Below are 15950 nucleotides of genomic sequence, written 5' to 3' on the forward strand. Positions count from 1 at the left end.
CTTTAGTACACAATTTCCGAGTGTAGCCCCTGAATTTTTAAAATTATTGTTATTATTATTTTGTTGCCTCTGAATAAAATTTTCAAGAAGAAAGTCGACTCTCAACTTTGGATTATGTGTCCCTGAAACGTTATGTCCTACTGTAGTGAATGCAAAAGAATATATATATATATAAAATTGAGGCTCTAAAAAATCGGGTGATAAATGAGGAGAAACTAATATACACGTATTCTGAGATTATTTCTCCTGTAACTTAGAGAATGGATCTATGTCTCTTGCTAGCCATGTTTAAAACAATCGATTTAGGAGTTGGGATATCTAAAGAAAAATTCGGAATTAATCCGAACGGAAAAGAAAATGGACAGCAAAATCCAATACATCTACGACCATTTCTTTCTTTCTTTTTTTTCTTTTTTTTTCTTTTTCTTTTTTTTTTTAACTGAAGAGAGTGTCTGTAACTGAAGATTGTATAAATAACGGAACGCACTTCTTTCAATCTCACATCTAGTTCAAACTCAAGAGATGAATATCTTCCCGGAAACCAAACAATTCCCTCAAAGTCTTTGATGAGTTCTCATGATCACAATCTTCTACGGACTGCAATCCACATTACAGGAGACTGGCCGTGGAACTAACGACAGACAACTTTGACATTCTACTTCACTTACAAAGAAAGCACGTCAATGGATTTCCAGAATGCAAGACCGGAGATTACTTTTTTAAAACTAGATAACTAACAAAAACACAGGACTTTACCAACAATACTTTCTATTATCCTTTTCTATCTGTTCATACTTGTTTTACAGTATTGGCCTAGGAAAATACGCTTGCTTTGTTATACTCATTTCTTTTACATTAAAATCAAAGACAAAAAGATTTAGGTTTAAATTATTTAGAAAAAAAAAAAAACAATCCGAGTAGCAACTGGCTACTATATCAGTTAAGAAATAAACAATAGTGTAAAATTAACTTCCTTGCTTTTGCCGTAAAAGTGAAAAGTCCCTCGTAGACTGAAAATTTTTAATTAGCTGTTCCTTGACGGTTGCCGTAAAAGTGAAAAGTCCCTCGTAGACTGAAAATTTTTAATTAGCTGTTCCTTGACGGTATCACGAATTCAGCAATAGTAAAACCCCCATATGACATTGATGAGAAAATGGCAGAAGATTATCGAACAAAATGACTCAAGGTTTCAGAATGTTATTTTCAAATGACAACAAATGTACTCTCAATTTTGATGAGGCTCGATGCTTTTAGACAACCTGGTATTATATAAAAGTGAAACTGAGTTTCTGTTTGGTCGCATTACTGAACGAATTAAAAATATACTTGGCACACAATTATCAATATTAGACCTCCGAAGGATCATATTACATTAATTTGATTTTAATGCATATCCTAACGCGGGAAGGAGAAGGAGATCATAATTTATGCGAAAAAAAACAAACCATGCAATAACTACTGAACCAGTTAAAATGATATTTGGCATGATTATCAAACTTAATCCCTTAAAGATCTTATGGTGTTAAATTGATTAAAACATATGCCGTGAGGAGGAAGCTGAGATCATAAGTGTAAAAAATGCTGTAATGACATGTAAAAATAATCGAAAACATCGGATATTAGTGTCCAATCCATAATTTTCGTGGTTACTGAGATGAATAGTGACATGGCATCGTCATGGATGAATGAGAGGTGTAAAGGGGGAATCATTATTGATTTTTATCTATTACAGTTTCATTGTAATGCTTATCCCAAAGGGGAAGATACTCAAATACTTTCAATAAACCTATTCCACACGTTGAAAGAATGAGCGTTTGAGTTAATAATAGTACTTTTTTCCATAACTGCAGAAAATGACACAAAAATAATAAATTAAAATGCAATTTTAATTTGTTTCGTAGTTTGCTACGCAAAAGGGAAAATAAAAAAGTCGTAGTATATTTACGTTGAAAATAATTAAAACCAGTTTGACCAACAATGTTGTCTCTGTTAGGTTAGAAGAGGACTCCCAACTGCAATAACAATAGTTTTTTTCTGATAAACTGAAGTAAACTCAATTAACTGCCTGTGTTCACACTACTTTTTCTACACAATTACCTCCACCATTCTATAGAAGATTGTAGTGTGTTGTCCTGTGTCACAGAAGAGAGTAATACGACGAATACCTGTGGAGCGCATTCAATTTCCGGCGAGAGCTCATGTGGTGCGGACTTCACGTTAAATTGTTGGTCCACGTCTCATATAGCCTCGTTGCTGAAGGGGACGCTAAATTAAAAACCAAGTCACATCAAATTAACCTGTGGAGTGCATTAAGGCCAAAAATTCCTAAAAAAAAAAAAAAAAAAAAAAAAAAATACGATCATGCGCGCCGACTACTTGGGTGCTCCGGGGCTCCGGCAAACCCACAAATAATCCTGTGGGTGCGCGCACCCACTAGAATTTTAGTTCGGATCCGGCTTTGAAGCCGTTTCTCTTGCGTTTAAGTCAGCCGTGTTACCGACTGAGCTAGGGCAGCCCCAACTTACCCTTATACTACCGGCATATTTTACTCTATCACAGCACAGTCCTTTATGACAGCGTTCATAAAAGATTTTAACTAAAAATAAACCAATCAAATATAAATACTTCCCTGAAAACATATAACACTTGCCGCCATTGCTATGCAACACATAAATTTTGGAAAGTCGGCGCCGTTGAATACGATGGTTAGCTTTTCGCATAATATTTAAGTTTTCCTCTGGCGTATTAACCAATCAATTATATCGCAATTTCTTTGCATTGCTTGCCCGAGTGCCATAGCCTTGGGGGTAACAAATGGGTCAACTTCCCTCTCCTGCCAGTTAGGCCACTGAGAACGCTAGATTTGTATAAGTTGTACAAAGTGGTTGGAAACGAAAAAATAATTTCTTTACTAATTGGAGTTTAATACACCCTTTCAGCGCCAAGGTCATGGAATGTACTTTTTAAATGTTATCCAAACACCTACTTGGGTTTTTTTAATTAGGCTCGTATACTTCTATCAAGGATCAAATATGGGATCAGACCACGCACACAGGAAATCACGAATAGGCACGAAAATGGAAAAGTTAATTGTAAATAGTAAAAATAATTAATTATAGGCCTATTATTAACATTATTTTGGATTATATTTCTGACGAACTTTTATATGATATCAATATATCACCTTAATTATAAAAAAAAAGTTCTGCTCACACATATTATACGTATACATGCTTTGTTTGCGCAGATCATTTATTTCACACAACTTGAAGTCATGAACATCCGGTAGTTTCGATTTACCAGTAATACATTTTATCTTGTGCAGTATTCTAAGTACCAGTATGGCTACAACTACATGATTATTTTTGGCGCTTAAGAATACCGTTTTTAGAGTGTGTAGTTTATACCCTACTTTGATTAGGCTGTTCTTCGGACAAACATTTGGACACAAAGACACCAAAATGAACAATTTGTCTATGCCACTAGCTTGTCTTCATTAGGAAAGCAAAATACGGCAATTACAAGCAAAATATGGAGTTTTCCTTGGTAACGTAACCAATTTCACATTTTCATGATGATGTGTTTCCATGATCATGATGGAAACCAGTTTCATGATCACATTTACGAATTACATAGATGCTCCTGTCTGCCTGTTAAGAATATTACAACAGAATCTGATTGAAGGGATGACTTTTTTTCTTCAGCCTTTGTCTAAGAGGGTAAGGAAGTAATTATGACTGGAATTGTTGGGGGTGTTATACTGATTTCAGGAAGGGTGGCTTGATTGGCGGCATTGTCTAAACCCGTGAGGAAATCACTACACATTGGGGTTATTTATGGAATTAACAGTTAACAGACGAGAGAAGAGGGCGCGAAGCTTTGTAGTCGAGGGGCTGTCAGTAACACACGACGTTAATAGCTGACATGTCCTGACGTTCTCTTGCAATAAATCTAGAGGGAAATTGGTACATTTAATAAAAGTGAAATGAAATGAAATCTTTCAGTTTAACGTCCCACGTTTATCCCCTTTAGGCTAAAAGAGATGGATGATTATGGCAATTGAATGATGGTGAAAGAGTCGGTGGAATGAGAAAATGGGAGGAAACGAGAGTACGCCGACAAAACCCATGGACATCATGATGTTCACCACAAACTTACTTGGTCTGGGATCGAACTAGGGGCCCTACACACCAGAGGGAAGCTTTCTACCAATAAACCACCGTGCTCTCCTTAATAAAAGTAAATGTTTATAAATTTACTTCTTTTTCTATTTTTAATATAGGTTGAAAACGAAAGGATGATTTGTAACTATACAAAGTATTCCACGACACATCCAACGAACATATTTCAGGAAAACTACTACCGGTAGTTGCGTAGAAAACTGTCCAAGTTATGGAAATGAAAACAGGATTGGCATCACGGTCACAAGGTCGTAGAGATAGCCACATTTTCTACAATGTGCAAAATGAAACTCCTGCAGTGTCGCTATTCGTCTCGGTATTTTCCCACTTGGCCTAATTCCCATTTTGCCTAACACTTCATCAGCTGTCAATTACAGATAAAAATCACATCTGCCATTTTAGGTGAAATGCCAATTCCCATTTGGCCTAATTGCCATTACGCCTAGAGATCTTACCAAGAAGGAAATACCCTTTATATAGAAGATCTGACAGTGTTCCCATACTTATACACGTATACATCTATTTCATACAAAAAATAACTTACATTCAAGAAATTGAAGCTGTGACTTCCATAACCGCACAAGTCCAGCTGAAAAGGTATTGAGACACTCAATAAAAACTGAATATTTGCTGGAAATGTGAACTTGCAAATCAGATTTTTTTTCATACTTAGTGATATTTATTATGCAGTAAAGTGTAAATTTGAAAAAAGTCTGAATTCCAAGTTTACATTTCCAACAAATATTCAGTTTTTATCGAGTTTCTCAATATCTCTTCAGCTGGATTTGTGTGGTTATGGAAGTCACGGCTTCAATTACTACAATCACTAAAAGAAATTACTACGAAATTTCGAGAACAACTTGCTTGCTACGCCACTGAAAGTAACGCAGAAAGAACAAGAAACAAAGTAAAAGGCTGGCATCCCAAATGGAACAAGCGTTTTTTCTAGACACCATCCCAATATAGTTACGTTTATTCAGCAAATGCAGTTGGAGCAGATGGAAAATGAGAAGCCGATGCAGATGTTGAGGAGGTTGGGAATCATGGCGTGCAACAAAAACGAAAGTGCAAAAAGCTGAATGACAGGACCAATGTATTGAAAGACAGATTAATTACGAAACGAAGAAATTTCTTTATTTTCTTATATAGACGTTATAATTTTGAGGTTCTAATAATGAAATTTATGGATAGAAAATAGAGGCCCCTAGAGAATATGTAACTACAGGATTTCATGTTAAATACTTTTCAAAAAAAAAAAAAAATCGACAATAAGTATCTGTTTGTGTGAGTACGAATTTAATTGCATGGGTAACTGTATTTGCAAGATCTCAAAATAATCTTACTTCGAGATTTTTTTTTTTTTTTTTTGAGGTGATGGGGAAATTCTGTGGTTTATAATTCGTGTAATGTAAAAGAATCACAAAGAACTTCCATTATGTTGCACTGCTGATATTGATTCTATAAGTGTTAATTTATTAATAACACTTATTAATAAATGTGATTTATTTGTTAATTTCAGCAATATACTTAAGTATAAAAGAGGGGAAAGAACTCTAGGAAGGCAGTTTGAGTTATTCTGAAGGGTACTTTCATGAAATGCAATTTGTGTTTTAAAAGACATACTACAAAGAAAATGGCTCAACTGCATTCTAAAATCAACTGCATTCCCACCACAAATCTCTTAAGCAGATATTCGACTTGAATTAAGCAAATTAAACTCACCACTACACAGCTGCAAAGTGCTTTACGTAATCCCCCAGAATGCACTTTCCACGGAAGTATTTGCATTGATCAGCAGTTGTTAAGTACATACATATGTTCGTTTAGTTTAGCTAATCGAAAACGAAATGCTTAAACTACAAATTCTTAACAGGCAAATTGTGTCAAAGTAAGCCTTTAAACTTTGTGTTGAAATGTTCATGCTATCTACAACAAATGTACAGCACAAATGAGATACAACAATTTTATTAATATATCTTCTAGTACTTCGCTCATCAGCGTAAATGCGTTACTGCTCAAATGGATAGAATAATTAAATTGTTCAAGTTAGTGCTGATAAAATCATTCGGATATAAGTTATTCGAATAGTTCCTCTGCTGCCATTTGAATATCCAAATATTCGTTTTCAATATTCGAACAATTATTTCAATAAAAATTCGTTACTCAAAATAATAGTTCAAATAATTATTCGTTATTGAAATAAGAGTTCAAATAATTATTCGTGATTCAAATAATAGTTCAAATAATTATCCGTCAATCAAATAATAGTTCAAATAATTATTCGCAATTCAAATAATTATTCGTTATTCAAATAATAATTTGAATAATTATTGATTATCTGAATAACTGTTCGACTAATTTTATTCCAATTAAAACGTCTACTGAAATGCAATGCTTCTATTCACTTTAAAATGACAATGAAGGAATTCATAAAAACCTTGTGGCCTAAGAATCCTGAAGATCCATCACCCGCTATTGGATCCTACCATGAGTCAACCAAAAGGTCTCTTCCAAAGATACTTTCCTACTAGAAAACCATATATCAAGTACATGTTTTCCACATAAGAACCGTATCTCACCCATTTTAGACGTCTTGATCTAATTAATTTTACTACTAACTTCGGAAATTATAGCCTGCTTCGAGCATCCTTCCACTCTAAACTGAGCCTATCTACATATAAAATACCTAAAAGAAATTTAACGTATTCTGGAAATTTATAGTGCAAAATGTTTAGAATTCAATTCGACCTGAGGCGGGAGCTCATGTGGTTCGGATTCCACGTTAATCAGTAGGTCCACGTCTCATATAGCCTCGCTGCTGAACAGGACGTTAAACTCAAAAACAACAACATCATCATCAATTCGACTTGAAGACTATGGTGAATGGAAGCTTCTTAGTTAGCAGAAAGTTAGGTGCCAGTAATAGTAGAATACCTATGACAACGATGATGGTAGAAGATTTGGATGCTGTTTCAGATCGCCCGGGTTTGATTCCCGGCGGGAGCTCATGTGGTTCGGATTCCACGTTAATCAGTAGGTCCACGTCTCATATAGCCTCGCTGCTGAAAGGACCGCTTAACTAAAATCAACTCAAGCTGTTTCAGATCGTATTCCAGACTCCAGACCTAGTGGCACTGCATTGCCTGTATGGATCGTATCATAAATCTCTGCTTTTGAGAAAGTGAATTGCACAAAAGCCTACGATGTAAAATCATCTTGTGGTAGGTGGGGAGGATTGGGGTACTTAACAACACTGCTGAATTCTTACGTTCGAGAAGGATTTGCGTTTTTTTTTTTTTTTTTTTTTTTTTTTTTTTTTTTTAAGACAATAACCCTCATTGAAACTTCTGAGTACAGCGTTGGAATGTAATAATGAATTCATATTTTACATGTAGTAATAATAGTGGCGATGCCTAAGATAAGACCGCATAGATTTGAGACCCGGCGAATTTTGTCGGGAGACGGAATCAGGACTCCGATTTTCAAGAAAATACAATATTTTTGTAGCGCAATGAGAACAACACCTGTGTATACGAGTATATGCCTAGTATTGTTGTTTTCGATCAGACACGGAACGCTTTTCAGATTCTACCAGCAGTGTTACCACATAAAAAAAAAAAAAAAAAAAAATGACGGCTTAAGCCCTGCAAACAGATTTGAAACCAAAGGCTGTATTTACGGAAAATAAGCAATACTCTATACATTGAACGAAGGATTATTTATCTTTCAATTGTAATGTTAAAAATGCAAATATATTGTACGAGGATTATTGTGGCTTTCAGAACATACATAATTTATTTCTCTTTCTTTCTTTTTTTAAATAATGAAGTAGAAGTTGTAAGAGAAAACTAACTTCTGAACGTTTTGTATTAAGATATCCAGAGCCAATATGAGAGATTGATGCTTCATACTAAAACCAGGACTATATGAGATATAGTTCTATAATTTAAGAGAGTTCTTTCGTGGCTAAGCGGTTAGCGTACGCGCTTTTGGCGTAGGAGACTCCGGTTTCTGTGCAATGTTTTCCCTTCAGTATTTATACATTTCACTTCCTATACAAAACTGCATTAAGTCTACAAATAGTGATATTAGAATGATGGTGCCGGTATCAGTACTTAGTTTGAATTATCGATACTTGCAAAGAAAAGTATTTATTTTCTGGTACCGGCACAGGAACCACATTCTGATAGTTTAGCATATGTCCCACAAAAATGCCAACTCAAGGAACAGAAAAAAAAAATCCCCATGAACTGATTTGCCTTGGTTATTCCTTATGTCCAAGAATATCATCCCAACCGTAATCAGTGGAAGATTTACGGGGTTTGGGACTTTCAGGCTGAAGCCCACCCAAATTGCATAATTTCTTTTTTCTTTTTAATCTAATGTTAGTAATTCCTATGTGTATAACTGCAAGCTCCCCAAAAGTCTAGTGATTAAAAAAAAAAAAAAAAAAAAAAAAAAAAAAAAAAAAAAAAAAAAAACGAAGCCTTTATGAGTGAAGCCCCTTTCAAACTACTTTTCTGCATCCGCCACTGTTCATAATTTATTTTCCAACAAGAAACTCATTCCAGCATCTACCTAAATTTAGAATGCAGGAGATTCCAGGAGTAATAATTTCCTATCTAAGCGGTATTTTGGACCGGTGCAAAGCAACCCCAAGTAGAGGCTAAAACCGCTGTCTCCCAGTTTTACTTTTTTTATGACTTTAAAACGTTTCACATTTCAATTTCCACTATTTCATCAAAGTCCCATTATACACAGTAGTATTTTACGAAACTATACGGAAATTCTTATACATGATATCTTTCAAATATTGGCGGCCTTTACAGTGACCGGTTTCCATACCTCTACAACAACGAACCGTCCCGGTAATTAGAACTGATGTTAACCGCCAACATTATAGCCAAAATACAGTTAGATGTTCTTTCTATCTTACGGTGGCAGTTGAAACTTTCTCTTTACTGTTCATGGTTTTGCCAACAGAGTACTGTGTAACTCTTTTCGTATTTTGTGCAAAGTAACCCCTAATGTGCAAAGTAACCCCGTCTGACGGTATATATACAAATTGTGTTGAGTGCTCTAAAATTTTCCAACTTTTACTTCCCCTTCCTTGTGTGTGTGTGTGTTTTTTTTTCTTATTATTATTATAAACATGTTCCATCATGCGTCTGACAGATGATCCTAGTAATATTCAAATTAAAAACAATATATGCGTCAACATTAACATGCGATAGTGATTTATTGTTTATTTTTAAAGTACCAGGACTAATAGAAGTTCGAGTTATAACGTTTTCATTAAGATCTCACTTGCATACATTTAAGATAAGATAAAAATAAGTTCATAAATTAAATATGTTCTACTCATTGAGTTTATCATCATTTTAATTAGGACTAATGCATATGCTAATTTAAGATTTCTAATGTCTATAAAAACATCACCTTGTTTAACAACAAGAAATAATTTGCATAATAAAACTTATTATGTCTTAAATATCGTTTCTAATAGCTCCAGTGTTACATAAGACTGTAAAATGCATCTCTCAGTAATTCTGTAATTGAATTTTTTTTTTTTTTTAAATTCCTAGTTACACAATGCTAATATAATGAATTCCTGTGAAATATATAGTATATTCTTGTAACATTAAGAGGTCTAATTCCTCACATATACAAAACTGAAAATAGCCTACTCAAAAGATCTGAACACTTCCTGCTGACCTAGTGGCTAGCCTGTGCGCATTTGACTCACGGGGCCTCGGGTTTGATTCCCGGCGGGACAGCATTTGGACGCATTACGGTGGTTTCAATACCACCCAGAATCGTACCCAGAAATTTCATTTTGGGATGCTATTTCTGTCATTTTTAGAAGTTCATGTAAATTTGCTATCTAGTTTTCTATAGGTAGTATTTTTCGGGATTTCATTAATTTTCTGGGAGGAGGAAGACCTTACCCTTGACAACGTCCCTAGCAGGTTTACGTCTTATCTAGCCTTGCCGCTAAAAAGGAACCCCAAATTAAATAAAGGAGGATGATTCTCAGCTTGTTGACTCCGCAATATGTTCATGATAAATATTGTTGTCAATGGGCTATGACCAGTGGCGTATTTAAGGGGAGGACCCGAAATTGTATTTACTATATTAATTAAAGTAAATAAAATATCTTGCAGAATTTTGTCATTTCCAGGAACAAAGTTAGCCAAGCCCCCCCCCCTGAAACAAAATCGTAAATACGCCACTGGCTATGATAATGTAAGTTTTCTTTGAGACTTATATCCTAAGATCCATCCTAGGATCTCTCATAATATTCACGTACGTATGGCCGTTGTAACAAGTTGACACCCTGCTATTTGTATAGAAAGCTTGTTAAATTACCAATAAGGAAGTATGAACCCGCGATATGCCAACTCTAAAGCTTCCTACAAAATTCAACTATATAGGGCTAAGAGAGGGATTCAGAGTAGTTGGATTTTCTTTACTAGAGATATGTTACAAATCAACCAACTGTTCTGCAAGATTAGAACCCGAATACTTTAAGATTCAAATATCAGAACTGATGTTTTTCTAAATATCTGTAGTTTTTTAAAGTTTCATTGCCTTTCATCAAAAAGATCTTTAAAAACAAAACAAAAACTACATAAATATTACTACATACACCAACAACACATACGGAGATTGTGGAGAGAAAACATCTCGCAGATCGTCAACAACATGTGTGTATATTGGGGTTGACCCCCTCCCTGAGTCCGTAACATGCACATAGGAAAAGTGACACCTGTCTCCTTACCTGTCTGAAGAGTGCTTACGGCGAGTAGCACGATGAGGCAGCGAGCTGCTTGCATCTTGGAGGACAGGGCGCTTGGAGTAAACATCCGACTTGTCTCCTCACACGATTCGCGGCTCCCTGGCCATCGAGAATTCGGCATTAGATTAACGAGACATTTTCTAACCGTGCGAAACATTCCGCGAAAGACATAACACACTTGAAAGAGTCATGCTTGTATGGTTGTCTGACATTAGTCCAAGGCATAAACAAGGTAGTTTTTTTTATTCTCATGCAAAACACAAAATAAACGAGAGAGAGGAAGAAAAGTATAGGCCTTGCACAGTTTACTCGAAACCAAAACAACGTTTCGGCTTCACCGCTGTTGCAGGACTGGATCTTCCAGTCTAGATGTTGTAGTACACGTCTCTGTCACTAGATGGCAGCATCGATCGATGTGTGAGATCTGTAGCGAACTGCTTCAGTTCATCCTCTAAACAGCTGGTTGGCGGTGTCTTGTTTCAAACGGATGCATTGAAGGTGATAAATCGATGAATGTTGTAATAATAATAATAATAATAATAATAATAATAATAATAATAATAATAATAATAATAATAATAATAATAATAATAATAATAATAATAATAATAATACACGTCTAATTGTAAATTTATTACAGTATTAGAGAAATACAGAAGAGAACATATTCAGAACCTTTATTTTACGAATCATATGAATCGTTATATGGCACAGAGAGCGCGTAACCCTCTAATGGTCGGGACTAGGGGTATCATCTCCACCAAATCATTTATCAATTTATGAACGAAGTTTACTTTTAAGTTCACCTATAACCCTATTCCCCATCCTTAAAAAAAATGTCACAAATGCCAATGATACTATTTCAAGCCTCTAATACGACTGAAGCGCAGTCACCAATTCGATACCAGGTTCTATCTTACTATACATAGTTTTGTAGTTAACACTAATCGTGTGAGTTTCTTCGTGGCTATATGGTTAGTAAGTGTACACATCTCCGGCGCTGGAATCCCGCATTGGATTCCCGGTGGAAGTTCGTGTAGATCTCCATGTTAAGTTGTAGATTCACGACTTATATAGCCTCAGTTCTGAAAGGGACGCTAAATCCTAATCGCAAACCAAGTGACTGTGTGCAGTGGTGAGCAAAAAATTTCATCAAAGGGGTGGGGTGGGATTCAAGCTTCCCAGTTCATTTCGTTTAAGAAGCTTTGTATTAATATTTCAAATAGTAAATGTTTATTTTTTTGGTAATATGTTGTTGAAGGGGAGTTAAAACCCAGGAAACCCGGGCTATATATATATATATATATATATATATATATATATATATATATATATATATATATATATATGTGTGTGTGTGTGTGTGGCTTGGGTCTAAAAGGGCTAATGTCACTTTTTGGCAAAAATGAGATGTTCCTCAAATTTTAACATTATAAATGTATATATTATTGAGAAAGAAAAGCAAATGTTAATATGAATGATATATAATCCAAACTATTTCGTGTTGACATTTGCTCTTCTTGCACAAGAAAACATCCATTTATAGACGTTAAAATTGAAGAGATCTCATTTTTTTGCCAAAAAGTGATATTGGCCCTTTTAGACCCAAGTTACAGATATGTGTAGGGCCTATATATATTGTGCCACCCTGTGTATATATAATATCTTAAAAAAAAAAATTAGTTGGCCGTTGTCAATCCACTGCTGGATAAAAGTCTTCCCAACTCTTCTCCATAGGCACCCACCTTAGGCAATTCTTCCACGTAACTCTGCAATCAGTAGCGTTGTTAGGATTTTATTCAGGGAGACCAGGAAGGGAGCCGGTAAACTTTTAGGGGGCCATTCGTGTTGAACACGCTATGTAAAAAGATAAAAAAAACTAGAAGATGCTGATACAAACACATACAATATTTATTAAGTATTCTACCTTTTGGCAAGTCCTAGGACTACTGAATTTTTTCTTCTTTTTTCTTATTTCTTTTCTTCTTAATTTTCAGTTTGGACCTGGAAATGTTTCTTCCATGTTTCTCGATTTTCAGTTTCCTCTTTTAACTCCAAATATTTTCTTCTATTTTTCAAATCATCGATCAATTGTGTTCTTCTTCTTCCTATTCCTTGCTTTCTTTCCATCTTTCCTTCTATGGCGGTATAAAGAAGACAATTTCTTCGCGAGATGTGTTCAATCCAATTGGCTTTTCTACGAAGGACGGTGACTAGAAGCGTCCTCTTCTCTTCTATCCGTTTTGAAACGTCTTCGTTTGTTAGTCTTTCTGTCTATTTTATCTTCTCCATCTTCCTCCAACACCACATTTCGAAGCTGTCTAAATATTTCTTCTCTAACTTCCGTAATGTCCAAGTCTCTGAATCATAAAGTCCAATGCTCCATATATAGCACTCGGGGCTAATTTCTTCCTTACCGACTTTTTCTTCTTGAATGCTTCTTTGGCTATGGCAATTCTCGACCTGATTTCTTTGGTGCAGTACGTGTGTTTCGTCAAAATACTTCCCAGATATTTGAAATGGCCAACCTCTTCAAGCACTTTTTGTTCAATTCTGAAATGTAAGGGCGCATTTCAACGGGATATTCTCTTGACTTTCGATTTTTCGATGTTGATTTCCATTCCATATAGTTTCCCAGTGCCAGCTATTTTGTCAATCATCTCCTGTAGTCCTCCTTCGGTTTTAGCTATAATAACCGTATCATCTGCATACCGCATCATAAATTAACGACGTCAACTGAACCAAGGCCGTTCTCACTTACTCAATTCCACTCTTTTTCTCCCTCTTATACTATATATATATATATATATATATGCAGTGGCGGATCCAAGGGGGGCTATAGGGGCTATAGCCCCCCTTGACGCTGAGGTATACACTGGATAAAATGAGCTTCAATCCTGCTTTATACTGGATACACTGGATAAAACGGCAATGGATAATGGTTTAGCTCCTCCCTTGATCATATCCTGGGTCCGCCCCATATATATATATATATATATATATATATATATTTGGGAGGAAAGGAGTGGAAGTGAGTAAGTGACAGTGGCCTTGGTTGAGTTGAATCGTCGTTAATTTAGTATTAGGGAAAGTCTGGGTTCGAGGCCCGACCATCATTTTGATTAAGTTCTTGATGACCCCCACTCTACCTTAAAGATCCGCAATGCTCCTTGATTTCGTCACACTACCTTGTATAAGAATGTTTTCTATGTATCTTCTAGTCTCTTGATATCCAATCAAAAATTGCTTTTGTTCATGGGTCATCGTTCTTCATGCAGTGTGTACAGCTCACCATTATATCAATGACTTTATTTTCATGATAACATCTATTGATTATTTTCCTACCTTTACGGGTGATTCCCAATATACACCTCATCACGTTTCGTTGTGTAGCCTGTAAGCAGTGAACGTCTGATTTTCTTGTTCACGTCTTAGAATCATATGTCACAACATGGTGAATATGCATTGGTGGAACTTGAGGGAAGTCACATCCATGAAAATTAAACCTTTAACGGTTTAAATCAACGGAAGAAAACTTATCTAATGTACTAATTATTGTATACAAGAATTACAACAATGGGGAAGTTTTCTTCTGATAGTTTGAAAAGTTTTTATTTTTACAGATTACTTCCCTCAACAGCCATCTCTGAACACGTTCATTGAACATTTTACACTTTAAATACATTGATATTTTACTCTGTAGTATGAAGTTATTCCTTTCGAATGCACTCCAGCTTAGCTAATTGGGTCAATCCATACGAAGTGGTCCAGTGGTGGTTGCTCGAACATCTCTGAAAATTATAAAAAAAATCAGTGTGATGAACCTTGTGTATGAGAAGATCAATAACATCATTCACGTGTGCAAGTGTTCCTGAATGGCGGCCATCTTTGTTATCGGTGGAGTGCCAATTTTTACATTTGCAAGCGTTTACTAAAATTAGTTGCTCAGGACGTACGAATTAGACGAATAACGGACGTTCGACGATGGGTGTCGTAGGTGCAAGGGGGAGGTAACCCACCTTACCATATAGACGTGGCAATGATCATGGAGCTAGACAGATGGAACAAACAAAACTCGCAAGCTTTTGCACAACTGAACACAAACAAAAGCGGGCCTTATTGCTGCACCATGCATAGTTTTTGAGATATAGCATGAAACATATCCAAACATTTAAATTTTTCCGAGCTACGACCATCGTCACGCAAGTGCTTTCTTACCATTTTTACTATGTCCTCACTTTTTTATCCATGTAATATCAGCCATGATTTTTTTGCAATAGTTTATTTACATACAGAATTACTTTCTGGCATAAGCAGCAATTTTTAGCACTTTGCCCTCCTGAGATATTACGCCCCAAAAATGGCATCAAAATCACAAACTTCAACTTTCGGACCCCCATAAATCTACTGTGCCAGTAGTATCATAGCTGTGGATATTTCTGAAAACTCTTTACATGCAATAGTATTCAGCACAAGACTTATGAACCCCCACTTCATGCCATTTCAAAATACAGCCCCTTTAAAAGTCTAATTTTCTGTAGTTTTTCTGGTTATTTCATGTATTAGTTTGCAACCCTGCATATTTATTTAGACGCAAGAGTTTATATTCTCCACGTACCTCAGTCTCTTCTGTAAGCATTCGTTTTTGTTTGGTGTTCGTCTGATTCGTACATACTGAGCAACTGTAGTTTTCGTAAACGTTTGCAAGTGCAAAAATTGGCACTCCACCGACAACAAAGATGGCCCCATTCAAGAACACTTGTATACACGACTCCAAAAGTGCATTACCACCTGCAATTCTCGTTTTCCTGCAATAGCAGGCAACCCAAAAAGCTCGGCAGTTGGGTTGGTTCCGAATTCGAAAGGCGTTGGACCAAACCTCAATTTTGTTAAAAATATATCAGTGTGGCAAACTGAAAAATAAGGAAATAAAACAAATTGTTAAGAATGACAATTTTATTATCGTGACG

General features: G+C 35.7%; 1 protein-coding gene across 2 annotated transcripts in view; it reads right to left on the reverse strand.

The window, feature by feature from the left end:
* The window catches only part of Lrp4 (LDL receptor related protein 4), an 872950-nt gene extending 861627 nt beyond the window's left edge, over positions 1-11323 (reverse strand). For both annotated transcript variants that reach the window (XM_081751909.1, XM_081751908.1), the window contains exon 1: positions 10963-11323. In XM_081751909.1, the coding sequence (XP_081608035.1) occupies positions 10963-11137 (175 nt within the window). In that variant the 5' untranslated portion in view covers positions 11138-11323. The remainder of the gene's footprint in view (positions 1-10962) is intronic.
* Positions 11324-15950: the final 4627 nt, after the last annotated feature.

The sequence above is a fragment of the Thermobia domestica genome, chromosome 3, assembly GCF_964235325.1.
Source record: "Thermobia domestica chromosome 3, izTheDome1.hap1.1, whole genome shotgun sequence".
In the NCBI taxonomy this organism is placed as follows: domain Eukaryota; kingdom Metazoa; phylum Arthropoda; class Insecta; order Zygentoma; family Lepismatidae; genus Thermobia; species Thermobia domestica.